This window comes from Nycticebus coucang, chromosome 4, assembly GCF_027406575.1.
Source record: "Nycticebus coucang isolate mNycCou1 chromosome 4, mNycCou1.pri, whole genome shotgun sequence".
Taxonomy (NCBI): Eukaryota; Metazoa; Chordata; class Mammalia; order Primates; family Lorisidae; genus Nycticebus; species Nycticebus coucang.
Genome location: NC_069783.1, coordinates 125386317 through 125411920, shown reverse-complemented (window position 1 = coordinate 125411920; position 25604 = coordinate 125386317). Strand labels below are relative to the sequence as shown.

Sequence of the window (25604 nt, the reverse complement as noted above, 5' to 3'; positions counted from 1 at the left end):
TTTTGATTCCGTGGAGCAGGAGAACAAAGGGACATCCTCCAAATTCCTGGGTCTCCCCAACCTGCCTGTCCTTACCTCCACTTAGACTTAAGCATGATAAGTCTAGATAAGAAAAGCAACAGACCAAGTCAAATTCAAGTTGTAACTGCACCCCCACAGTGGGTTTAGTATTGCCAGAAGATTCCCAGGCCCCATCAGAGTGGAGGGGATGAGCCATAAATCCTTCCAGGCACTGATTTATGTAGCATTCATGCGGAATTTATGATACAAAGAATTTTATTCAATTAAACTTGAAATGTGTCTGGATTCTTAAAGGTTCAGCAGCTATCATTGGGAAGAGTGGTCATAAAACTGGATGGGCAGTCGGAAGGGGGCGAGGGTGACATTGCAGCTGATGGGGGATTCGGAACCTGGGACGTTTGTCATTGGGATGTGTTACAAGTTCAGGCTGTGGAAATTACTCGGTGAAAAACGCCCATTAGCAGTAACCATGAAATATCAGTTAAGGGAAACTAGGTTGAGAAATGAGACAGCAGGCTCTATTAGTGCCTGGCATTGTTCGCTGCAGCCCCAATCGTGATTAAAATGACTGTCAAGTGGCGGTGGAGTGGGGCCACGGCCTAGGCCTACGTTTTGTCACCAATTCACCAGGACAGCTTGTTTCCTCCCCTCTCTGGGTCTAAATTTCCTCACTTGCAAAGCTGAGCACATTGAATACCTCCTCCCGGGGTTGCTATGAGGTTTAAATGAGACATCTGTGAAGCACCTGGCCGGGGGCTCTGCCACAGCTCGGGTTGGTGTCATTGTTACCGTGGGCTTCTCTTCAGGTGGAAGATCCAACCACCAGCTCATCTCTGATAACGATGCTACCCACTGTATTCCAGGGAGCCCAAGCTGGACTTGAGTTAGGTGGGGGAGGTGCTTTTTGTGGGTGCAAGATGCGTGGGAGTGTCAACAAACTCGGTGATCAAGAAATGTTTTCAGGCAGTTATTTTCCAAGATCAAGCTGTGAAAAAAAAAGTATGATAGCCAAGCACTGTGGCTTATGTTGCAACCCTGTGTTACTGTGATGGGAACGATCATTTACAAAGGTCAACAATGACGCATGTGCAAATGCAAGGGGCAACACGGGCTTTAGTGACAGGCCTGTTTTTTGATGGTCAAGCTTTTATTAACTCTTTCCACCTAGTTCAAAATATGGGAGGATGCTTTCATCAGTGTTAGCAGAGTAAATAGTTTTCCTTTTGCCTTGGGTTCTAAAACAGCTTTGTGAGGCACTGTGGAAGAACTAATGTTTCAAACAACCCATCCTCCTGGCCCCCAAAGCAAGCTTTCTCAGTTTTTCTAGCATAGGGAAAAACCTGCCAAGATGTTGCATCTGCCCTGCACCTGGACCATCTCTCAGGGAAGTGCTGCTGGTTAAAGGAAAGGCAGATACGAAGCCAGGGACCTGAGGACCAATGTTCATGTCTGTCCTACTGCTCCTGGAAGGAGAAGTGGGGATAGGACTTGGCAACAGGCAAATGGCCTTGTTTCAAAGACTGTCACTTGAGGATGTTGTATTTACTCAAAGAGCTTTTCTCGTCCTTTGTAGGTTGTGCTTTACCATGGCTAGAGCACGGGGCTATTGTTTTATACATCCTAATCTTTCTGGTAAGACTTTGAGGTACAGGCAGAAATGAGCAATCCACTGCAAGCTACTGGAACATGCGACTCTGTGGCCAAGCAAGGCATGATCACATGGCAGCTAACCACCATTAGCTTCTCCTGAACACACATGTTTTTCCTGTTTTCACTTGTATTTGCAGACACTAAGCACATGCTATGTGCCAGGCCTGGTACTAACCACCAGGTAGGAGGCACTGCACACAGCCACCTCCTGGAGGGTATTCATTCACTCATGGTCATCTGCACCACTGGCAAAGAAAGCACCCAGAAGCCGTGGACATGCCTGCTCCTCCTGCAAAATTAGCAGGCGAGGTGGTAAGAATGACGGCAAAAAGATGTACACAACTGAGAGTTTAGTGTTTGCTGTCTTGCCAGCAAGGACAATGGCCAGAGTGACCAGCCTTCCTAAGCCTGGCATGGTGCCCCATGCTAAGCAGGCACTCAATCAATAAAGGATGGCTGAAGTGACTTCATCAGGTATTTCAGCCCTGACAATCGGCAAGAGCCTGCCCTTCCGAATTCACTTCCTGCAATTAGCAGCATGGAATCTCTATGTTCTCCAGGCTGCCTTTCTGCCCTTCATAAATATCCCCCTTCCCAAGGACACAGCTGGCACTGGCGGTGTCGTTTCATAGCAGGAGGGAGCAGTGGTGACAACTGAAATAAAATACAGCAGTGGCATGAATCTCAGAGGCTAAACCAGCCAAGTGCAACATCAGAGAAGTCAGTCTGGTTCGTGTCAGCCTTGCTGGAAACTGAAGACCTCATTTCTCAAAATGAATAGGCTCTTCCTTGGACCCCAGACTCTGCACAGTGCCACTAAGCGGTGGTGTTGGTCTCACCAGGTCTCCATCCCTTTCAGTGGGGACCCTCTGCACTACACCCCGGGCACCCACACTTCAACCCAACCCCAGAGTTTCTGAGGCCTCACTTGCCAATCTGCTGCCACCCATCGCCCACACCTTGGCTCAGAGGTGACTAAACTTCCAAATCCTGTCTGCCTTCCCCTTTATAAATGTGACCTTTAATGCTCCTTTGGCACAGGTAAATCACAATGACATTTCCAAGGGCCTTTGGTTCCAATCCAAATCCTTGAACAATCTGAGCTGGTGATGGGAAGGTTCTCTCTCTCACACACACACACACACCCCTCAAGCCTTGCCCACTTTTATTCATTTTTCCGTTTTCCTCTTGATTCACACTTTGTCTTCCTTCATCTTTCTTCCTGGCAATACTGAGTTCACTCCTGCTTCCCTGCAAGCCCTTGGGGAAGCAGGGCAGAATCTCTGAAGAGGGCCACAGTCCCTGGAGGCGAATGGCAGGGGACGTGCAAGCTCCTGCCTTCCCCACTGTCACCACAAAGAGGTCTGTCTACAAAGTTCCCTCTTTCTGTTATTTCAAAATGCCTTGGGCTCAGTCCAATGGGTCGTTTTTCTTGTATATTTTTTCTTGATTCCCCTCCTTCATGGCTGCATATCTGGCTAACGTGAAGAGATAGTCACTGAGTCTGGTGGGGCACAGAAGAAAAAGCAAACAAAATTATTTGAAATGAGAAATCAATGCTAACTGGGTCTTCCCATATTAGCCTTCAAGGAGGAAGTATGAGTTATGTGCCTCAGGAGCATCGTGCAGGGATGGCAGGTACCTGGCCATTTCAGGCCTGATGGATGGCTGAGAGCCAGCTTCTGTGAGAGTCAAGGGTCCGACTCCAACACCAGGGCTGGGGCCATTCCTATAGGGTGAGGCCATTGTCTCTGCTGACCCCATGGGGCAGGTGACTTTGGACCTTTCTCTGAGCTGGTTTCTGTACCTTCCCCCACTCCCCAACAAGGTTTCTCTTTGCCACCCAGGTTGGAGTATAGTAGTGTCACTATAGCTCACTGTAACCTTGCACTCCTGGGCTCAAGTGATCATACCACCTCGGTCTCCCAAGTAACTAGAACAACAGAGGGGTGCCACCGTGCCTAGTTAAATTAAAAAATATTTTTTGTAGAGACCAGGTCTGGCTATATTGCTTAGGCTGGTCTCAAACTTCTGGGCTTAAATGATCCTCCCACCTTGGCCTCCCAAAGCACTGGGATAACAGGTATGAGCCACCATGTCTATAAAACCTTCTCTCTGTGGCGATGGAGAGAACTGAGAAAAGATACCATGTTGGCCCTTCCATGCTGAGCTCAGCAGAAGTTATCCTCTGGCTGTCTCGTGCTTTTCACCATCTCATGCCAAACACTGACCCCTATACTCCTCCATCTCTCCCTGCCCCAGCACTGCCCTCTAAGGCCAGCTCCATTCCACGCTCCCCAGGGGTCATGGCCCCACCACTCCCTCTCTAGGGGACCGTGCAGGGAGATTCTGCTCTGGGTCTTTCTCCCCTCCTGGACCACTGCTGGCGGACAGCAGTGGGCTTGTTATGGGCTCTGTGAAGCCCCACTTAGGAGATGTACTGACCTGGCCCGTGACACACTATAGGACTGGAAGGGCCACTGAGGGCTTTCTGCTTCAAAGGTTCCTCACTTGCTGGTCCAGGAAATTCCCCCCTCCCCCCAGCCCCAACAAAAGGCAAGGACATGGTCAGGACCTACCAAGGTCAGGCCTTGTCCCAGTGCCCACAGTCAATGGTCAGACCTGGCTGGGGTCACTCCTGGGACACCTGAGACAGCTCCCAGCCCCCAGACCCCACCCCTGCCTCTTCCCTAGCTCTCTGCCTGCCTGGGCTCTGACCTTTCCACACTGGTACTGCACGATCTGAGGCTGGAGTGGAAACCAGCAGAGCAGGCTTTGGGCTTGGTACAGCTCCAGCTGGGGAGGCTAACTGAGAGGCAGAGGGAATCAGTGCTCCCTGGGCCAGCCTGGTTTCTCACGTCCTGCACTGAGGCCCCTAAGCTCGGCCTGCCCTAACTGACTTCTCTCAGTTCACATCACCTGTAAAGAAGGGAGACTGGCTGAGGGCAGGCCTCACTCCGGGCTCCCCAGGTCAGTCACCATTGAGAGGTCTTGCTTGAGTACGGTCTCCAAGCCCTTTGTTCCTACACTGTCCCTTCACACTTAGTTTTTTTTTTTTTTCCTGTTTTTTATAGCAACTTTCCCTACAAGACTGCAACATTCCTGGGTCAGGCACGGCGTCCACCTTGTTCACAGCTGTCTCCCTGTGCCCTAGCACTCGGTAGACGCCCACAGATACACATACTAAGTGAACAGAAGTGTGTGAGCGAGTGCTGGGCCCTGCTCCTCAGGCCTACTGCACTGCTATTATTTCCCACATATGCGCCCTTTTGTGGAGGAAAGAGATTCTCTAAATGCCATCCAAGTACCTGTTTAAGAACTTGGCCACGTTTGCATCAGTCTCTCCCGTCTGGACAAGAGGCACCACGCTGTAGAGGGAGGAAAAACACAGTCATGCCAGGTCATGATGCTCAGCACCCTGTGGGACCCAGGGCCTAAACCCTGATCGGCCTTTCTTATCACCACAGCTTAACCTGGACCTGCACAAACTCAGTCAGCACTCGAGATAAAGAAATCCACCACCAGTGGGTCTAAACAGGTCATTCAATCCCCCTTTCCTCTGGCATATGACATGAGGGTCTGGCTGAGGAGGGATGGAGGATGGCGGGGGAGGTGAGGGGAAGCCAGACCACATCACAGCCTGCCAGCCTTTGTGACACTGGGCCTGGGGTCCTCCCTGGGTGGGGTGGTCAGTCCCAGCCCTCAAAGGAAGGGGGAGGCTGACCCTTAATTCCCAAAGGGCTACTAGTCTAAGCCCCTTCTATGTATGACTTAGAGCAACTTTACAGAGGAGAAAAAGGTCTAAACAAACCAAGCCCCAATTCCACACAATTTTGACTTCCCTGCCATCCATGCCTGCTATGTGCAGACTTTTAGACAGTGGACTACTGTCTGCTGGGCACCAGTGACATGGCGGGCCCTTGCTGGCCCTTTCAAGCATATCACCCTGCTGCGTACCCCTGACTGGGAGGCACTCTCCTCATGACCCAGTCCTCATCCAAGGCCATACACCAGCTAGTGCCCCAGCAAGGTGTGCCCTAGGCTGCATTTGTGGCACCTTGCACTTACCAGGGAGCTCCTTTAACTGAGGTGCCCCATGTACAAGTCTCCACCTCACAAACAGTCTGGAAACTTATTATTGCTGTGGCTGTGCATCTGTCTAGTGTCTTGAGGACCCAACATCTGCTCAGCCAGTCCTCTTAGTTGGGCCTTTGGGTCATTTCCAATTTTTTGCTATTATAAGCACTGCTGATGTGAATGGTTTTACACAAATGACATTTTTTTCTTTTAAAGCCACAGCTCATTCTGTTACCCACAATGCCCCAGGAACTATCTGGACCCAACAGCCTTTCATTAAGGACAAAATGTTTCCTTGTGATGTGGGACCATGCAAAAAGTTCAGGCTTTGGACAAGACAGACCTGGGCTCAGATCTGGGTTGCACTGTGGACTACTTGGGTGACCCCGGCTGTGATGTCATCTCTCTGAGCCTGTTTCCTGACTCCTGTAAACTGGGGAGTCAGTTCTTTCCTAGCCACCCTCTCTCTCCTAGCATTATCTCAGGGAATCAAAGAAATGATGAATGTACAGGGCCTGGCATGGCCCTGCCTGCTGTATCACAGCAGGACTTCATTTCCATTTCTCTGCAGGTCTGGGTTGCAGCCAGTTTATGGATGGTGTAAATGGAGATTTTGTACTTCCTCTTCTAGGTTTTCCTTGAAAAGACTGTCAGTAGCTTTTGGGTGGTCCCTACTCTTCCCAATCCTGAACCAGGGGAGAGGTTGGGGCAGCAGGTGGCTGGTCTGTTGACAGCTTTCACCTGGGCCCCCAACAGCCACCTAGGCACTCCTGCACCCCACATCCAGCAGGGTCCTTTCCTGCCACCATCTCCCATGGCATAGAACCCTTCGGGGCCTGCGAGCCATGTGCAAGTACGTTATCTGTTAGTTCCTCTGCCCATGCATGACTGCCTCCCCTCTGCAACACAGTGCCCTGAGAACGAGCACTTAGTTTGTCCTGTTCCCCTCCTGGCACAGTGAAGATGCCTGGATAAGTTCTGTAGAGGAATGGTCGGATGGTGCAGTACCAACCCTGCTATGTCTGCTCCTGCCCACTAACATGGAGGCCCCTCTCCCCTGGCCTCTTACCGTCTCTCAGCCCGGCGGCACACGGCCCGACAGAAATGCAGTGCAGAGCTGCTCTTGCCTCCAGACTGAAAGGAGAAAGCAGGTATTGGCTGGGGTAGGGCTAGGAAGGTGTGTCCCCTGCAGACAGGGACAGCCAGGCCCTGAACCCCGCACCCCCCGGCAATGTTCTGCTTCTGGGGGACCCCACTGGGGCCCACCCACTGAGCACCCCCTCCAGAGTGGGCAGGGCTGGAGAGGGACCTATGAGGACCTGGAGAGACTTAAGCGACTGGGAGACAGCTACCAAGACGGTTTTCTTCAGAGCCCATGGGTTTTTGTCAATACGCCCAGCCTGCAGCAGCCCCTAGGTTGAGGGAGCCCAGTACCTACAGGCAGAATGAAAGCTGTGAGAGGGGGCAGCTGGCTGGTGTATTTGTCGATCCACTGCTCTAGCGCCAGGATAGGCCCTTCTTCAAATGCGGTGTGCTCTGAGGAGTCAATGGGCAGAGCAAAGTTGCCATGAGGCCACTGCCTGCCAGACCAGGAAGGGAACCACCCTACACCTCTTCTTTCTGGGTGTCCCACAAACTGCCTCCATTGGCTCAGAAGGTACCGTCCCTCCCAGGGGCAACAGGCTGACTAGCCCACCTGTGGATTCCTGAGGGACTGGGCTCCCAGGGAATAACAGCTAGGAGAGTGCCCTCCCCCAACCCCAGGGCCTTCTGAACACCCAGGGCAGGCTCAGAGACATTACCTAAGTGAGCTTCCCTGGCCGAGGAGCGTGGTGTCGCCAGGGCGGACCCGACATCCTGCAACATGCACTGGACCTGGGGAGCAACAGCAGGTGTGAATGAAGACCTGTTCATGGTGGGCCAGCTGGAGGTAACCAGCACCACGTGGAGGGGCCACCAACATGCTAGTACAGTGCACAAGAGTCAGCTTGTTAGGGGGGTGCCAGAGCACAAATTCGTCCACTTTTAAAGGCAATCTGAACCTTTAACACAGTATCTCCCTGAGACACCTGACTCTATGGATGGGGCAACCTGGTGGGGGGCCTTTTTTGCAGTCTGAGGAAGGAAGAGGCTCCCATGGGGGCAGCTAGTGCTGGTTAAGAGGAACTTTCTCAGCTCTGGTCCACATCTCCCATGCCTCAGCTCCAAGAGGTTTTCGTCTTTTCTCTACACTTGACAGCTATGGATTTCTAACTTGTAATAGTTGGGTCAAAAGACCAAACATGATAGTGCTTTCTAAACTCTAAAGGACAAGGAGTTTTCAGAACATAACATCAGCTGGGGCATGTGGGGGCTTCAGGGGCAGGAAACCTGGCTGGGTGAGGCCTGTGCTCTAGCTAAGGGGCAGAGTAGGTTTGCTTGGAACAGAAGTGGACTGCTGAGGTCTGCTGAAAGGACTTCAGGCCCCAGTGTGATGAACAGCCAATGGGTTCCTGTGTTGACAACAGTCACACATGCCACCTATGACTTCATGCCTGGCCAGGGTCCACCTTAGCTGGTGGCTGTGGGGAGGGTGGAGGTCTGTGACCTCTGCCCCTGTGACTGCGTGAAAAGCAGGCCACAGTGGATGACAGCAGACCTTGGGTAAGTTAATTCACTGCTTGGGGTCTCTGCCTTCACAGTAGAGGGGGAGTAATAAGTGTAATGCCAGCCCATTTGGTTGGCCAGTTGCAGCGCTTACCCCAGGGGCTGGGGAGAGTTAGCATCGGTATGAGAACCAGGTCACAGCTCACTGAGGCCTGGCTTCAGGGCCTGGGCAAGTCAGCATTTCTGAGCCTTGATTGAGTTCCCTAAAAAGCAGGGATGTTAACCTCCTCCTCATAGGCTCCTGTGAGGATTGAACGGGATAAAGTGAGGGGAGCAGGGACTTGCTACCCAACCTCACCCACAGGCTGAGGGAGCAGCTCCCGGGGCCAGCCTGGGCTCCTGCATGACCCAGACACAGTTCCTGCCCTCGCAGTGCCCAGGCCAGGTGGGGAGGCAGATGGATGAACATGTTAACACTCCTTATGATGCCTCTGGGTATAGGGTATGGAAACCTAGGGGGTGGCCAGCTGGAGAAAGGATGGCCAGGGGAGGCCTTGAAAGATGAGATGTGGAAGCTGCAACTCAAAGATCAGAGGGTTTTTTTTGTTTGTTTATTTGTTTTTTGAGACAGAGTCTCAAGCTGTCGCCCTGGGTAGAGTGCTGTGGCATCACAGCTCACAGCAACCTCAAATTCTTAGGCTTAAGCAATCCTCTTGCCTCAGCCTCCCAAGTAGCTGGGACTGCAGGCACCCGCCACAATGCCCAGCTATTTTTGTTGTTGTTGTTGTCATTGTTGTTTTAGCTGGCCTGGGCTGGGTTTGAACCCGCCAGCCTCAGTGGATGTGGTTGGCACCCTACCTGCTGAGGTACAGGCACCGCCAGGTCAGAGGGTTTTAAAGCACAGGCGTCTTACCCCTCTGCAAACTCTGCTTGGAGATGAGCATGGCATATAGAAGTGAGCACTGCTGACATGCACAGTTCCTCATGGTTACACTGACAACCATTCTCCATCACACAGGAGTGGACTCATTCACAGAAGGTTCTGGCAGCTGAGGCCTCCAGCCCTCTGCAGCCTGGCAGCCTCACTCACTACATCTGCTCCCAAGAGCCCAAGTGGGTTCTAGCCAGGGCTGGAAGACTGAAGGGGCTGAGGACTGATGCTCCACGGAGCAGTTTCTAAAGACTCAGGTCAGCCAGACACAGTGGCTCATGCCTGTAATCCCAGCGGTTTGGGAGGCTGAGGCGGGAGAATTGCTTGAGGCCAAGAATTTGAGACCAGGCTGAAGAACACAATGATATCCTGTCCCTACTAAAACCATTAAGAAAATTGTTTTAAATAAAATGAAGACTCAAGTCAACATGTGGATGGAAACTGCAGTCATGTTCCTGGGTGTTCTAGGATGGCATCCCTGCCTTTGTGGGTCAGAAGCCCCAGTCCTTCATAAGGAGTAGAACTGTTATACTACCAAACAGAGGTCCCACGGGCTGAGGGCCTCTCCACACCCCACTCTGGGCAGGGCACAAGCTGAGGAACTTCACACAGGGTTTCTCAATCTTGGAGATACTGCCATTTGGGGCTGGGTCATTCACTATTGAGAAAGGCTGTCTTCTGCACTATAGAATATTTAGCTTTGCCCCTGGTCTTGACACACTAGATGCCAGGAGCACCCCTATCCCCAGATATTGCCCTGGGGGACAGACTGGCCTGGGTTGAGAATGGCTACACTCTGCATTCTCCTCACTTAGTGCAAACTTCACCACTCACCTTCAAAGGAGGATTATTTCGTAGTCCCCATTCTAGAAACTGAGGCTTGCAGGGGGAGCGGAACCAGACCCAGGTGACATAAAAGGGAAGGAGTGATTAGATGATGAATCTAGTTATGGGATTCCCAGGCCTCAGGAATGACAGATCCTAGTGTGGTGTTAGACCGAATTACTTACTTTCTGAAGCTCTTTGGCAAAGGTGTGGCCCTTTTCCTCAATTAATTCCATAGCAAACCTATGAAGAAAAAGGAAAAAGAATCTGCCTCTAATACAACATATTATGTCCCCAACCTTTGTCTTGCTGTAAGACAATAGATTCTCAGGTGGTAGGCCATTTAACTAATTTAGATGTAATAGCATGATGGTATTTTTCTTGCTGACAATAAGAACACTGTAACCTTCCATTGAGATAGAATGTTTCTTGAAATGCCTTTTTACACTCATTATTTACAGTTAATAATTCCTGTTTGAACACCTGCCAGGCCCAGGTGATCCAGTAGTGAGCAGAACCTGACACTGGTTCTGTCCAGCAGGAGAGGTGGGTGTGAATCAGATACCACACTACTGAATGCAAAGGTGCAAACTGACATCAGTGCTTTGAAGGAAAAGTGCAACAGGAGCCTAACCTGGCCTTGGCTAGCAGGGCAAGGAGGGCTTCTTAGAGGAAGCAATGCTAAAGGTAGGACTTCGAAGGCTGAGTAGGAGCTCCCTGGTAAGGCAAGGTGGGGCAGGGAAAGCAGGCTGCCCCAGACGCAGGTCAGGACCCTGGCACTGCCTCTCTTGAAACACTGCATTCGCTTCCCGCACCAGTCGGGGTCAGGCAAGGGACAGACATTGGGGCGCTGGAAGAATTCCTGGAGGACAGCTTTGGGAAGAGCTCTTCACAGAGGGGGCCAACAGAGCTATAGCAACTAACAAGAGATGGCAAAAACTAGCAAGGACAGGGCGCTGACAGGATGAAGGAGGGGGAGGAGCCACTGACCCTGGAGGGAGCTGGTTTCTGGGGGCGAGGAACAGGAGAGTTAGGTGGAGAGCCAGGCTGCCACCACAGCCACACACACTGCAGGATGGGAACATACACACTCCCAAACCTCTCTCCACTCACTCTCCTGTACTGCCTCCCATTGGCTGGACCAAACTGAAAGCCAGAAGACCAGGGAATCAGGTGATGGGGTCAGTAAAATCAGTCTCCCAGGCATAGAAAGCTGAAGAGGAGGCTGGAGAATAGATTTGAAAGGGCATATGAAGAACCAGCACATCTTACAATTAAAACAAAACAAATGAACATGTGATTCACTATCTCATGCAAGATTGGGTAGCCTATAGCCTCAAGGCCACATGTGGCCTGCCAGATCTCCAAGTGTGGCCCTGCTCAAGGATCCAGAAGACCACATGAGTCTGGACTGCAAGGGCTGTTGGGGCTGGAACAGTCCGGCTTCAGCACAGCAGTGTGCCCCAGGCCTGGCTCTCAGCAGGCGTCTAGAAGCCTCTGCTCACTGAGGGATGCTTCATGACCCAGGCCATGAATCAGGCCCTCCTCCATGCCCACCCCATGCCCTCTCCTATCACTTGTCACTGCCCAATTATTGTCTGCCTGTGGCTCCAGGGTTGAGTCTCTTAGGTTAGCAGTGCCTGGCACAGGAAGATGCCTAGTCAGCATCTGACAACAGAAGGACCCACTGGGGGCTCCCCAACCTGTCCCGTATCAACCAAGAGACAATGGCTGTTGATTGGCAGGTTCTGCAGAGCTGGTCCCTCTGCCTGCTTCACTTTGTCACTGAAGCCCCCCAAGCCCCTCAAGCCCTTCCCCCATACACTAAGGGGTCTACCTACTCTGCCCAGCTGGCAGACTATCCACATTTTCTGTCTTGAAAGTCTCACCTATACAGTCAGGCCTGTCACTGAGAAATGATAGCCACAAACAGCTAGCTTTTAAGAATAATAATAATGATGATAATAGCTAATATTATTATTAGCCACAAACAACTAGCTTTTAAGAATAATAACAATGAGAACAATCCAAGATGACAGCGAAGTAACAGCTTCCCTGCAACAGGGCATGGTGAGTCTGAGGAGATAAGACTCCAGGCATCTCTGGCTGGTGGGATCTGCCTATAATCATCCCTTTGAGGATACAGGGAGTCAGCAAGGGACTTCTGGACCTCAAGAGGAGGACAAAAACAGTGGAAAACTGGCAAGTAGTTGCGTGTGTTCGATGAACCTAATCCCGCCAGCAGCCATAAGTACAAGCAGAAGTGAGACTGCAAACCAGAAAGGCCTTACCTGTGAACTGTTTTGGTATTTTTGGACTTGGCACTTGAACTGCCTTAGGGAGAGCTTGAGCAGGAGTGTGGAGAACTTTGGGCATTGTCTAGGGCCCCAGACTGAGCAGCCAGACGGAGCTAATAGTGTTTGGCTGTGGGCCACAGGGAGCCATTGTGAGAGAACTGCCCCAGCAAGCTCCGCCCTCAGGGTTGCAGAGCAAGAATAGGGAGGGAGCTAGTAACCTAGGGACTGAGCTGCCTTACAGCCTTAACCCTCAGGGGCAGAGTGAGACCGGTTTTGGCACACTGGAGCCTCGGGCAGTTGCCCTGGGTAGAGTGCCGTGGCGTCACAGCTCATAGCAACCTCAAACACCTGGGCTTGGTACTGCAAGGACCTCCATAAGAGCTGTGCAGCAACCCCCAACCCGCAACCCGCGCCCGCTGGGCTTCCGCATGCCCTGACCAGGAACTGCGGGAGCTGCGCAACCCTGCTTCCTCCCTCCTGTACCCTCCCTGCCACACTGGCCCACTCGTCTGGCCAGGAACTCTGGTAGCCAGCCCTCCGGAGTCCTCCCTGCCCCTGAGCAGAGCCCTTCCCCTGGCCAGAGACTGCTGCAGCCTTGGGCTCTCTGTGCCAAAGTCACTGGGCGCCAGGCACTCCCAGAACTGTGCACACCACCTCCTGCCCTGTTTTTTTTTTTTTTTTTTTTTATTGTTGGGGATTCATTGAGGGTACAATAAGCCAGGTTACACTGATTGCAATTGTTAGGTAAAGTCCCTCTTGCAATCATGTCTTGCCCTCATAAAGTGTGACACACACCAAGGCCCCACCCCTTGCCCTGTTGCTGGATCCGGGTGTGTCACACTCCAGAGCTGCTTCGATGACCAGAACTCCCTGGCTGGGGCAGCCCCAGAGGAACTACACACAGTCACTCCCTACAAAGATCCAGCAACAATAGAGTGATCCCGCTGGGGTCTAATCTTGGACAGACACCTCCCCAACTCTGAGGACAGCCAGAGGCAATGGTGAAAAACAATCATGAGGCGAAATCAACAGAAAAACTCTGGGAATATGAATAATCAGAGTAGATCAACTCCCCCAAGGATCAATGAGGCAGACACAGCACAAGATCCCATGCACAAACAAATAGCTGAGATGTCAGAAATCAAATTCAGAATCTGGATAGCAAATAAGATCAAATTAGAATTCCAAGCAGTAACCCAAAAGATATCTCAAGAATTCAATGAATTCAAAGACCAGATGACCAAAGATTTTGACACGTTGAGACAAGAAATTGCAGCCCTCAAAGATCTGAGAAACACAGTAGAATCCCTCAGTAACAGAATGGAGCAAGTAGAAGAAAGGATTTCTGACATTGAAGACAAAGCTTTCGAATGCTCCCAAACTCTCAAAGAGGACGAGAAATGGAGGGTAAAAACAGATCACTCTCTCAGAGAGCTCTGGGATAATTAGAAGAAAACCAATATTTGTCTTATAGGGATCCCCGAAAGTGACGAAGTGGCTTCACAAGGCACAGAGTCTCTTCTCCATGAGATTATGAAGGAAAACTTTCCAGACATGACAAGAGATTCTGAAATTCAGATAGCAGACAGTTTAAGAACTCCAGCACGACTCAACCCAAATAAGACATCCCCCAGACACATCATAATCAACTTCACTAAAGTTAATATGAAGGAAAAAATTCTGAAAGTAGCCAGATGAAAGAAAACCATCACCTACAAGGGCAAGAATATTAGAATAACTGCAGATCTCTCTGCTGAAATCTTTCAAGCTAGAAAAGGATGGTCATCGACCTTTAATCTCCGAAAACAAAATAACTTTCAACCCAGGATCCTGTACCCAACTAAACTGAGTTTCATTTATGATGGAGACATTAAATACTTCAATGACATTCACATGTTGAAGAAATTTGCCATAACTAAACCAGCTCTTCAGGATATTCTCAGACCTATCCTCCATAAAGACCAGCGTAATCCTCCACCACAAAAGTAAACCCACCCAGAAAATTTTGATCAAATTCAAATTTCCACAGTTGCAAAAGGATTAAAAATGTCCACTGGACTCTCAAAAGGCTTATCAATATTCTCAATTAATGTGAATGGTTTAAATTGTCCTCTAAAGAGGCACAGGTTGGCTGACTGGATACAAAAACTCAAGCCAGATATCTGCTGCATACAAGAATCTCACCTTACATTAAAAGACAAATATAGACTCAAGGTGAAGGGATGGTCATCTATACTCCAGGCAAATGGAAAGCAGAAAAAAGCAGGCATTGCAATCCTATTTGCAGATGCAACAGGCTTTAAACTAACCAAAATAAGGAAGGATAAAGATGGACACTTCGTATTTGTTAAAGGTAATACACAATATGATGAGATTTCAATTATTAATATATATGCACCCAACCAAAACATCCCTCAATTTATAAGAGAAACTCTTATAAATTAAGCAGACATGAGCAACTTGATTTCCTCCAGTTCCATAGTAGTTGGAGATTTTAACACCCTTTTAGCAGTGCTGGATAGATCCTCCAAAAAGAAGCTAAGCAAAGAAGTTTTAGATTTAAACTTAACCATTCAACATCTGGACTTAACAGACATCTACAGAACATTTCATCCCAACAAAACTGAATACACATTCTTCTTATCAGCCCACGGAACATACTCCAAAATCGACCACATCCTACGCCACAAATCTAACCTCAGCAAATTTTAAAAAAATAGAAATTATTCCTTACATCTTCTCAGACCATCATGGAATAAAAGTTGAACTCAATAACAACAGGAACCTGCATACCCATACAAAAACATGGGAGCTAAACAACCTTATGCTGAAGGATAGATGGGTTATAGATGACATTAAAAAGGAAATCACCAAATTTTTGGAATAAAACAACAACCAAGACACGAATTACCAGAACCTCTGGGCTACTGCAAAGGCATTCCTAAGAGGGAAATTTATAGCACTGCAAGCCTTCCTCAAGAAAATTGAAAGAGAGGAAGTTAATAACTTAATGGGACATCTCAAGCAACTGGAGAAGGAAGAACACTCCAACCCCAAACCCAGCAGAAGAAAAGAAATAACCAAAATCAAAGCAGAATTAAATGAAATTGAAAAGAAAAGAATTATACAACAGATCGATAAATCCAAAAGTTGGTTTTTTGAAAAGATCAATAAAATAGATAAATCTTTGGCCAACCTAACCAGGAAAAAAAGAGTAAAATCTCTAATTTCATAAATCAGAAATGGTAAAGATGAAATAACAACAGACCCCTCAGAAATTCAAAAAATCCTTAACAAATACTAGAAGAAACTCTACTCTCAGTAATATGAAAATCTGAAAGAAATCGACTAATACCTGGAAGTACACCACCTACAAAAACTTAGCCAGAATGAAGTGGAAATGTTGAATAGGCCTATATCAAGTTCTGAAATAGCATCAACTATACAAAATCTCTCTAAAAAGAAAAGCCCAGGACCAGATGGCTTTACGTCAGAATTCTACCAAACCCTGAAAGAAGAACTAGTACCTATATTACTAAACCTCTTCCAAAATATAGAAAAAGAAGGAATATTACCCAACACATTCTACAAAGCAAACATCACCTTGATCCCCAAAAGGGGGAAAGACCCAAAAAGAGAAGAAAATTATAGACCAATATCACTAATGAATATTGATGCTAAAATATTCAATAAGATCCTAACAAACAGAATCCAACAACACATCAAAAAAATTATACACCACAACCAAGTGGGATTTATCCCAGGGTCTCAAGGCTGGTTCAATATACATAAATCTATAAATGTAATTCAGCACATAAACAAACTAAAAAATAAGGACCATATGATTCTTTCAGGGCAGCGCCTATGGCTCAGTGAGTAGGGCGTTGGCCCCATATGCCGAGGGTGATGGGTTCAAACCCAGCCCTGGCCAAACCGCAACAAAAATAAAATAGCCGGGCATTGTGGCGGGTGCCTGCAGTCCCAGCTACTCGGGAGGCTGAGGCAAGAGAATCGCATAAGCCCAAGAGTTAGAGGTTGCTGTGAGCCGTGTGATACCATGGCACTCTACCCGAGGGTGGTACAGTGAGACTCTGTCTCTACAAAAAAAAAAATAAGGACCATATGATTCTTTCAATTGATGCAGAAAAAGCTTTTGATAATATCCAGCATCCCTTCATGATCAGAACACTTAAGAAAATTGGTATAGAAGGGATATTTCTTAAACTAATAGAGGCCATCTACAGCAAACCCACAGCCAATATCGTATTGAATGGAATTAAATTGAAATCTTTCCACTTAGATCAGGAACCAGGCAAGGTTGCCCATTGTCTCCATTGCTCTTTAACATTGTAATGGAAGTTTTAGCCATTGCAATTAGAGAAGAAAAGGCGATCAAGGATATCCACATAGGGTCAGAAGAGATCAAACTTTCACTCTTCCCAGATGATATGATTGTATTATCTGGAAAACACTAGGGATTCTACTACAAAATTTTGAGAAGTGATCAAGGAATACAGCAATGTCTCAGGCTACAAAATCAACACCCATAAATCTGTAGCCTTTATATATACCAACAAGAACCAAGCTGAAAAAACAGTCAAGGACTCTATTCCTTTCACAGTAGTACCAAAGAAGATAAAATATTTGGGAGTATACCTAACAAAGGACGTGAAAGATCTCTACAAAGAAAACTATAAAACTTTAAGAAAAGAGGGCGGCACCTGTGGCTCAGTTGGTAAGGCACCGGCCGCACATACCGAGGGTGGCGGGTTCAAACCGGGCCCCGGCCAAACTGCAACCAAAATATAGCCAGGCGAGGGCGGCGCCTGTGGCTCAGTGAGCAGGGCGCCGGCCCCATATACCGAGGGTGGCAGGTTCAAACCCAGCCCCGGCCAAACTGCAACCAAAAAATAGCCGGGCGTTGTGGCAGGCGCCTGTAGTCCCAGCTGCTCGGGAGGCTGAGGCAAGAGAATCGCGTAAGCCCAAGAGTTAGAGGTTGCTGTGAGCCGTGTGACGCCATGGCACTCTACCGGAGGGCGGTACAGTGAGACTCTGTCTCTACAAAAAAAAAAAAAAAATAGCCGGGCATTGTGGTGGGCACCTGTAGTCCCAGCTACTCGGGAGGCTGAGGCAAGAGAATCGCTTAAGCCCAGGAGTTGGAGGTTGCTGTCAGCTGTGTGAGGCCACGGCACTCTACCAAGGGCCATAAAGTGAGACTCTGTCTCTACAAAAAACAAAAAAAACACAAAACTTTAAGAAAAGAAATAGCTGAAGATGTTAACAAATGGAAAAAATATACCATGCTCATGGCTGGGAAGAATCAACATTATTAAAATGTCTATACTACCCAAAGCAATATATAATTGTAATGCAATTCCTATTAAAGCTCCATTGTCATATTTTAAAGATCTTGAAAAAAATAATACTTCATTTTATATGGAATCAGAAAAACCTTGAATAGCCAAAACATTACTCAGCAATAAAAACACAGCAGGAGGAATCATGCTACCAGACCTGAGACTGTACTATAAATCCATAGTGATCAAAACAGCATGGTATTGGCACAAAAACAGAGAGGTAGATGTCTGGAACAGAATAGAGAACCAAGAGATGAATCCAGCTACTTACCATTATTTGATCTTTGACAAGCCAATTAAAAACATTCAGTGGGGAAAAGATTCCCTATTTAACAAACGGTGCTGGGTGAACTGGCTGGCAACCTATAGAACATTGAAACTGGACCCACACCTTTCCCCATTAACTAAGACAGACTCTCACTGGATTAAAGATTTAAACTTAAGACATGAAACTATAAAAATACTTGAAGAAAGTGCAGGGAAAACACTTGAAGGAATCAGCCTGGGTGAATATTTTATGAGGAGGACTCCCCAGGCAATTGAAGCAGTATCAAAAATACACTACTGGGACCTGATCAAACTAAAAAGCTTCTGCACAGCCAAGAACACAGTAAGTAAAGCAAGCAAACAGCCCTCAGAATGGGACAAAATATTTGCAGGTTATACCTCCAATAAAGGTCTAATAACTAGAATCCACAGAGAACTCAGGTGGGCAAGGGACTTGAAGAGAAACTTCTCTAAAGAAGACAGACGCACAATCTACAAATACATGGAAAAAAGCTCATCATCCTTAATCATCCGAGAAATGCAAATCAAAACTACTTTGAGATATCACCTAACCCCAGTAAGAATAGCCCACATAACAAAATCCCAAAACCAGAGATGTTGGCATGGATGTGGAGGAAAGGGCACACTTCTACACTGCTGGTGGGAATGCACACTAATACGTTCCTTCTGGAAGGATGTTTGGAGAATACTTAGAGACCTAAAAATAGACCTGCCATTTGATCCTATAATTCCTTTCCTAGGTTTATACCCAGAAGACCAAAAATCACAATATAACAAAGACATCTGTACCAGAATGTTTATTGCAGCCCAATTCATAATTGCTAAGTCATGGAAGAAGCCCAAGTGCCCATCGACCCACATATGGACTAGCAAATTGTGGTACATGTATACCATGGAATATTATGCAACCTTAAAGAAAGATGGAGACTTTACCTCTTTCATGTTTACATGGATGGAGCTGGAACATATTCTTCTTAGAAAAGTATCTTAGGAATGGAATAAAAAGTATCCAGTGTACTCAGCCCTACTATGAAGCTAAATTATAGCTTTCACATGAAGGCTATAATCCAACTATAGCACGAGACTATGAGGAAAGGGCCAAGGAAGGGGAAGGGAGCGGGGAGGTTAGGGTGGAGGGAGGGCAATCGGTGGGGCCACACCTATGGTGCATCTTAGAATGAGTACAGGTGAAACTTACCAAAGGCAGAATACAAATGTCTACATACAATAACTAAGAAAATGTCACGAAGGCTACGTTGAACAGTTTGATGAGAATATTTCAGATTGTATATGAAACCAGCACATTGTACCCCTTGATTGCACTAATGTACACAGTTATGATTTAACAATTAAAAAAAAGAATAATAATGATAATAGCTAACATTATTATTATTTGTGCTAGGCACTGTCCTAAGAGGATACATGGAATCATCTCACTTAATCCTCACAAGAACATGGTGAGGATAACATTATTACCACAGTGATTTGAAAGAATAGTAAATGAAGGCAAATCACCAGAGGGACCAGGTGATTTGCCTGAGATCCCAGAAACAGTCAGCAGCTGTCGGAGGTGGACAGGCTGAATTCCTCACAGATCTTCCAACTCAGGGTAAGGTGCCCAGTCAGGGGAATATTTATGTGACTACCCCTGCATGGGGAAATCAGCAGTGCTGGTGAGCTGAGACCATCAACTACTAGCTTGGATCGGAGAGGCTGAAATGTCTGTCTGAGATGAGACTTGCTCTCCCCACTCTCTTCTGCTGGCACCGTTATCTGGCCACCTTAGATGTTCCATGACCCTATGTCCTTGCTTACCTTTTACTGTAATCTCCCCTCTTTCATTCTTAACCTTGACTGCTGACTACTGATTGCTGTGCATCCTTGCACATACCCTCCATTATGTACCAAATAAAAAGACTCCTAGAAACAAGGCAGGTGTCCATTGTTCTCATACTGGCCCCCTAGGCACAAGGAACAGTGTATGCCCTTACAGGCTTCGGTTTTATGCACTAAGTTTGGTATAAGTTTCTTTCTTTCCTCACCACTGTCTCTCTTCCTGGCCACTGTCCCAGGCTGGGGTTCACTAGATGCCCAACAAGCAAAAGTGCAGAATTAGAACCCAGGTCTACCTAACTCTCGTGCACCTATCACTAAAGGGATACCGGTCAGATCTCAGGAGCTAGCACTTGAGATAGCCACTGTGCACACCATCACCAGCTTGCTAAGCGTGGTGGACTGTGCTCTTGTTCTCAAATATTTGCTGCCTCTCCCACCCACTGATGTCAGGTATGACTGGTTCTGACAAAGGAACTTTGAGTATAGAAAGGAGGTGTCATTCCCCTGAAGGCCCTAAGAGCCATGCCACTGTGAGCTTCATCATGACCACTTTTCCCTCTGCTACCATGACTAGTATCATCCCAGACAGAAGCTATTCTGACAGCCTGGGTCCCAGAGTGAAGGCCATGTGAAACAGAAAGATACCCATCCTGTGATGGGCTTGAAGTAGGAGCAGAAAATCCACCTTTGGTATCATAGGCATGAGATTTGGGGGTTGTTTGTTACCACAGCACTACCTGGCCAATCCTGACTGATTCCTTAAGTCAACCTTCTTAACTTAGTCTCATTTAAAAAACAGTCACAAAAAGGGGTCACATTTGTTGCACTGTGTGTTCTACTAACTCACCTCTTTCACTTAACATATGGACCTCAAAGGTACACACAGGCTTATCTGAAAGTGAGGGAGCCAAGGAAGAAGAAGGAAGGCAGCTTCGCACAGCATGAGACAAAAGCAGGAGCAGGCAGGGCAAAAAGAGAAAGGTGCCCATGGTCTGGCAGCCTTGGAGAGCTGACCAACCTGTGCTTCAGGCTGAGGCAAGTTCACTGAGGGTTGACAAGTGCCTGGACTGCCCAGCACTCATGAGAACTTCACATTAATTACACTTACTATTGCATGATTTAAACTCAACCTCAAGGCTAATCCTCGTTCATTTCTCTTACCCAATAGCTGAACTTAATTCATCTGTAGTTCCCATGGCTTCAAACACTTGGTCGTCTTTGGGTCTCCTTTCTCCTGTGAAGGTACTAGAAAACCCTGTGGGAAAAATGTTGAGCCACCCAAATTAAGACTTTCTTTTTCCTGATAGGCTGTTTTATTAAAAACTTTCAACTTGAAATATAACATATACACAGAAAAATGCTCAAATCATTACGTGTACAAATTGAAGAATTGCTACTGACTTTGCTGATCAAAGAACAACAACCCAGAAGCCCCCATCCTGCTAAAGAAAACACATGTGTGCACAGTATATACACGTTATCATTGTATTTCACATGAAATCAAAGCCCTTTTCATTTCTGTCTAGGTTACAGCCTCTGCCTTTCTCCCACAACCTCTGACAAAGGGAAAACCACCCCAAAAGTCAGGAGCTGCTCTGGCACTATCAGGCAGGCTTTGGTAGGCAGTGGTGTTCTGCTGAACACAAACCATTTCACAGAACAGCATGAGACAGGCTATACTCTATGACTGTGACAGATCAAGGCCCAAATAAGGCCACTTTGCAAACATGTCTGTGCATAGACCATAGTTTAAATTACAAAAGATAAACAAAATCTTTCCCGGCTAATGTAACTTCTGCATCTTTATCCATTACAGCTTTAGTACTTCTCACCCTTCTACCTTCTAGATAAAAATTGTTAAGGTAGCTCGGCACCTGTAGCTCAGCAGCTAGGGCGCCAGCCACGTAACACTGGTGGGTTCGAACCCAGCCTGGGCATGCCAAACAACAATGACAACTACAATCAAAAAATAGACGGGCATTGTGGTGGGTGCCTATAGTCCCAGCTACTTGGGAGGCTGAGGCAAGAGAATCACTTAAGCCCAAGAGTTTGAGGTTGCTGTGAGCCGTGGTGCCACGCACTCTACCGAGGGTGACACAGTGAAATTCTGCCTCCAAAAAAAAAAAAAATTTTAAGGTATTTAATTACAGAATTAGCCCTGCTCCTTGATAGCATCAAATCCAGAGCAACCCCCACGTGCTTAAATCCTCTCCCACACCATGCACTGCAAGCCCGATCCTATAGCCCTTTCCAGCATCCTCTTCCCAAGCTGCCTCATGCCTTGTTCTAAGGACCCAAATGACCTCACTTTGTTTGTCTAGAGATTGTCCCTGCAAGTCTTTGGCTGGAGGGCATCACCAATACCATCTGGTATGTGTTATTCCTATGCATGTTGTCTTTTCTATTGTGGTAACATATATATAACCCAAATTTTACCAGTTCAACTTTTTTTCTTTCAAGATAAGGTCTCATTCTGTCTCCCAGGCTAGAGTGCTATGGCATCATAGCTCACAACAACCTCAAACTCTAGGCTCAAGTGATCCTCCTGCCTAGCATTCAAGTAGCTGGGACTACAAGTACACACCACTAGACCCAGCTTATTTTTCTATTTTTTTGTAGAGATGGGGCCTTGCTATGTTGCTCAGGCTGGCGTTTTGACCTTTTTTAAGTTTATAGTTCAGTGGCATTAAGTACATCCTATGCATGTCTTTATATTTTTAAGTATACAAACATAAAACAATATAACTAGTGATCTGCATGGCTTTGAACTTCAAAAAATGGTAACATATTGACATATTCTTCTGCATTTTTTCTTTTTTTTTTTTTAAGACAAAGTCTCACTTTGTCATCCTCAAGAGAGTGCCATGACATCACAGCTCACAGCAACCTCAAATTCTTGAGCTCAAGCAATTCTCTTGCCTCAGCCTCCCAACTAGCTGGGACTACAGGTGCCTGCCACAATGCCCAGCTATTTTTTAGAGACGAGGTCTCGCTCTGACTCAGGCTGGTCTCGAACTTGTGAGCTCAGGTGATCCACCCACCTTGGCCTCCCAGAGTGCTAGGATTACAGGCATGAGCCACCATGTCCAGCCCATCTTACTTTTTTCTATACAACACCAAGTTCTGATAGTTTTTTAAATTATCAAAGTAATATATGCTCATTATAAAATAATAGACTAGGATAAAAGCATATAAGTAATGAAGCCCTTCTGTTCATTCCCCTCTCCCACAATTCAATCTTTCTCCCAGGTAACAGACTCCAGCATAACCTTTCAGATTCTTCTACACATGTCTCAACATACATATACACATACTTCTTGGCAAATTGATTGTTGTGCAAATTGCTTTTATCACTTGATATATCTTGGGTGTTTTTCACATAACACTTTTGTGATGTGTATCAAGATGTCGCATGGTTTTTAATGGCTGCAAAGAATTGAAAGAACTTTAAAATGCTGTCTGTCATATGTATTTCTTTCTTTCTTTCTTTTTTTTTTTTTGAAACAGAGACTCCCTTTGTCACCCCCGGTAGAGTGCTGTGGTGTCACAGGTCACAGCAGCCTCAAACTTTTGGGCTCAAGCAATTCCTCTTACCTCAGCCTCCCAAGTAGCTGGGACTACAAGCACCTACCACAACAGCTGGCTATCTTTAGAGATAGCATCTCGCTCTTGCTCAGGCTGGTCTGGAATGTGTGAACTCAGGCAATCCACCCACCCTGGACTCCCAGAATGCTGGGATTACAGGCGTGAGCAACCACACCCGGCCTGCCATACATATTTCTTTGCATTTTTCACCTGGTCCCACCCTACCTTTGTCTCCTGTTTTGGTGTAGATCTTCGGGCTCTTGGGTGTCTTCAAGGAAGGCTGTAGCCTAACGAGAAACAGATATCAAGAGGTGGTGAGTTTCCATCACTTACACAGAGGGGCACCTCCTTCAGTGGGTCTCAGCCTGCTGCTGTAACCTCAGAGGCAGGATTGACCCCTAACTTCTTGGAAGGTAATCTCTTTTTTTTGTCCACTGAGGCAAAGTGGACTTTATTTTTAAGTATATATTACATCTCTAGAAAAAGAATCCTAGGATTTTCCCACTGGTGTGTTTTCTTCTTGCTTCTTCCTGGTCCATGATGCCAGCTGACGTTGTCAGTACAATGAAACCAAACTGGCAGGATCAGAGAATATCATTCTGCCATTTTTCTGGATCTTTGAGTTGCACATCAAATCTGGGGCTGATCACTCCACACTTGTTTAACCTGCCTGTGAGGTTCACAATAATTTTCCCACCTCTGTAAGCATTGAGGATTTCAAATTCGCAATGTAATCATGCTTTAAGATTCAGTTAGAAACTGGACAATGATTTTGGAGAACAGGCTCATAAGAACCGAGCGTTTGCCTCTCTTTTTGGCATTGTTGATGCTCTTAACACCAGCCAGGACGTTCATGAGCACCATTATGGTGGTCTGGAAAGATGGCGGAAAGAGGACAGTAATCAATCTCTTGTTGACATCTTTCCCCTCCATCCCTTCTAGTTGCAAGCCCTTTGCAGGCAGCCTTTGTGTCTTGCTCACACCTATATCTACAGAGCAGCTGAGACAGTGCATTGTTCAATGCAGATGCTCAATATTTGCTGAAAAGTACTGATCACTTACTGTAGTCCCTGCACTATGCTAAGTGGATTACAAGCATTATCTTCTGGAATTATGCCTGGAATCTTTCCACAGTCCCAAAAGGTAAATACTACCTATTATCTTTGTTGAGGAAAATGTAGTTCACAGAGTGAGACTCACCTTCCTGGGTCATCCAGGAAGGAAGAAGCAGTGCTGAGATTCACACCTGAGTCTGTGTGAGAGTACAAAGTGTAACTTCTATCTTACCCCAAATTTTACCCTCTACTACGCCAAGTCAGGTCCTTTTGGAGGGAAAGAAACCTGGGCCACTTGCATTTTATGACACGTCAAGTATATGCAGAAATAAAGAATTGCCAAAACAGGGTTCAAAAACTAGCATTTTCGTGTAACAGCATAACAAATACTGTTTAGAACCGAAAATTAAAAAGTGACATTACAAGGTTATTTAACAGGGAAATCACTAGGTTTACGAACTGCATGAACCCATTAATCCATGGTACTTCTATGGGTTCTGAGGTCTGGGTTGGGGAGCAGGTTTCAAGGTGTATGAGGAAAGCCATTTTCAGATTGTGTTGGTGTTATCTGTGTGTCTTGGAGTATAAACTGCTTTGGAGATGGGTCAAAATCCGAGTCGAGGACCCTTCTGGCCCACATGAGATTTGCCCCACACTGTCCCAGGATAGCTGGGGTTCCTTCCAACTAGTCCGAGAAATTCCTGGTCTCTGGCGCACACGCTGCTCACGTTGTCATGATGACGTCAGGACAGCCACGGGACGTCACGTGGCGGTTGCCGCGGTGACCTCAAGACCGTTTGACGTACCCATGGCGACTACACCGCGATTCGCGGTAGGTGTTTGAGTTACCCCCCACCGCCAGACACTCACCTGTCCCCATCTTCCACGCCCTGAGGGCCGAGGTTCTGGAAACGGGGATGCAGGAGGCTGCCGGCGCGGAAGCACCCACGCAGGCCTAGGCGGCCTCTCAGTCCCCACACAGCCATGAGCCAGGCCGCTTGAAGGGGGCTGACTCCAGCAGGTTCCGGTCCAGGCCCCGGGGTGACTCCACCTACAGCCGGCCGCGCCACCGCTCAGCCGCCATTTTTCATTGGTC

The 25604-nt window shown here is 47.3% G+C and overlaps 1 protein-coding gene across 1 annotated transcript; it reads right to left on the bottom strand.

Moving 5' to 3' along the window:
* Nucleotides 1–236: 236 nt before the first annotated feature.
* On the bottom strand, nucleotides 237–25561 carry MMAB (metabolism of cobalamin associated B). The gene is made up of 9 exons (XM_053588811.1): nucleotides 25379–25561; nucleotides 23679–23740; nucleotides 21030–21123; nucleotides 10276–10333; nucleotides 7551–7623; nucleotides 7187–7284; nucleotides 6818–6882; nucleotides 4980–5039; nucleotides 237–3175 (listed from the first exon to the last, which is right to left on the bottom strand). The coding sequence occupies exons 1-9, from the start codon at nucleotides 25492–25494 to the stop codon at nucleotides 3082–3084; spliced, it is 720 nt and encodes a 239-aa protein (XP_053444786.1). The 5' UTR covers nucleotides 25495–25561; the 3' UTR covers nucleotides 237–3081.
* Nucleotides 25562–25604: the final 43 nt, after the last annotated feature.

Coding starts and splice junctions, on each gene's coding strand:
- MMAB (XM_053588811.1), bottom strand. CDS start 25,494: ATGGCTGTGTGGGGACTGAGAGGCCGCCTAGGCCTGCGTGGGTGCTTC. Junction 23,741..25,378: donor GGCGTGGAAGATGGGGACAG/GTGAGTGTCTGG, acceptor GTTTCTCGTTAG/GCTACAGCCTTCCTTGAAGA. Junction 10,334..21,029: donor GAATTAAGTTCAGCTATTGG/GTAAGAGAAATG, acceptor TTTTCTTCATAG/GTTTGCTATGGAATTAATTG.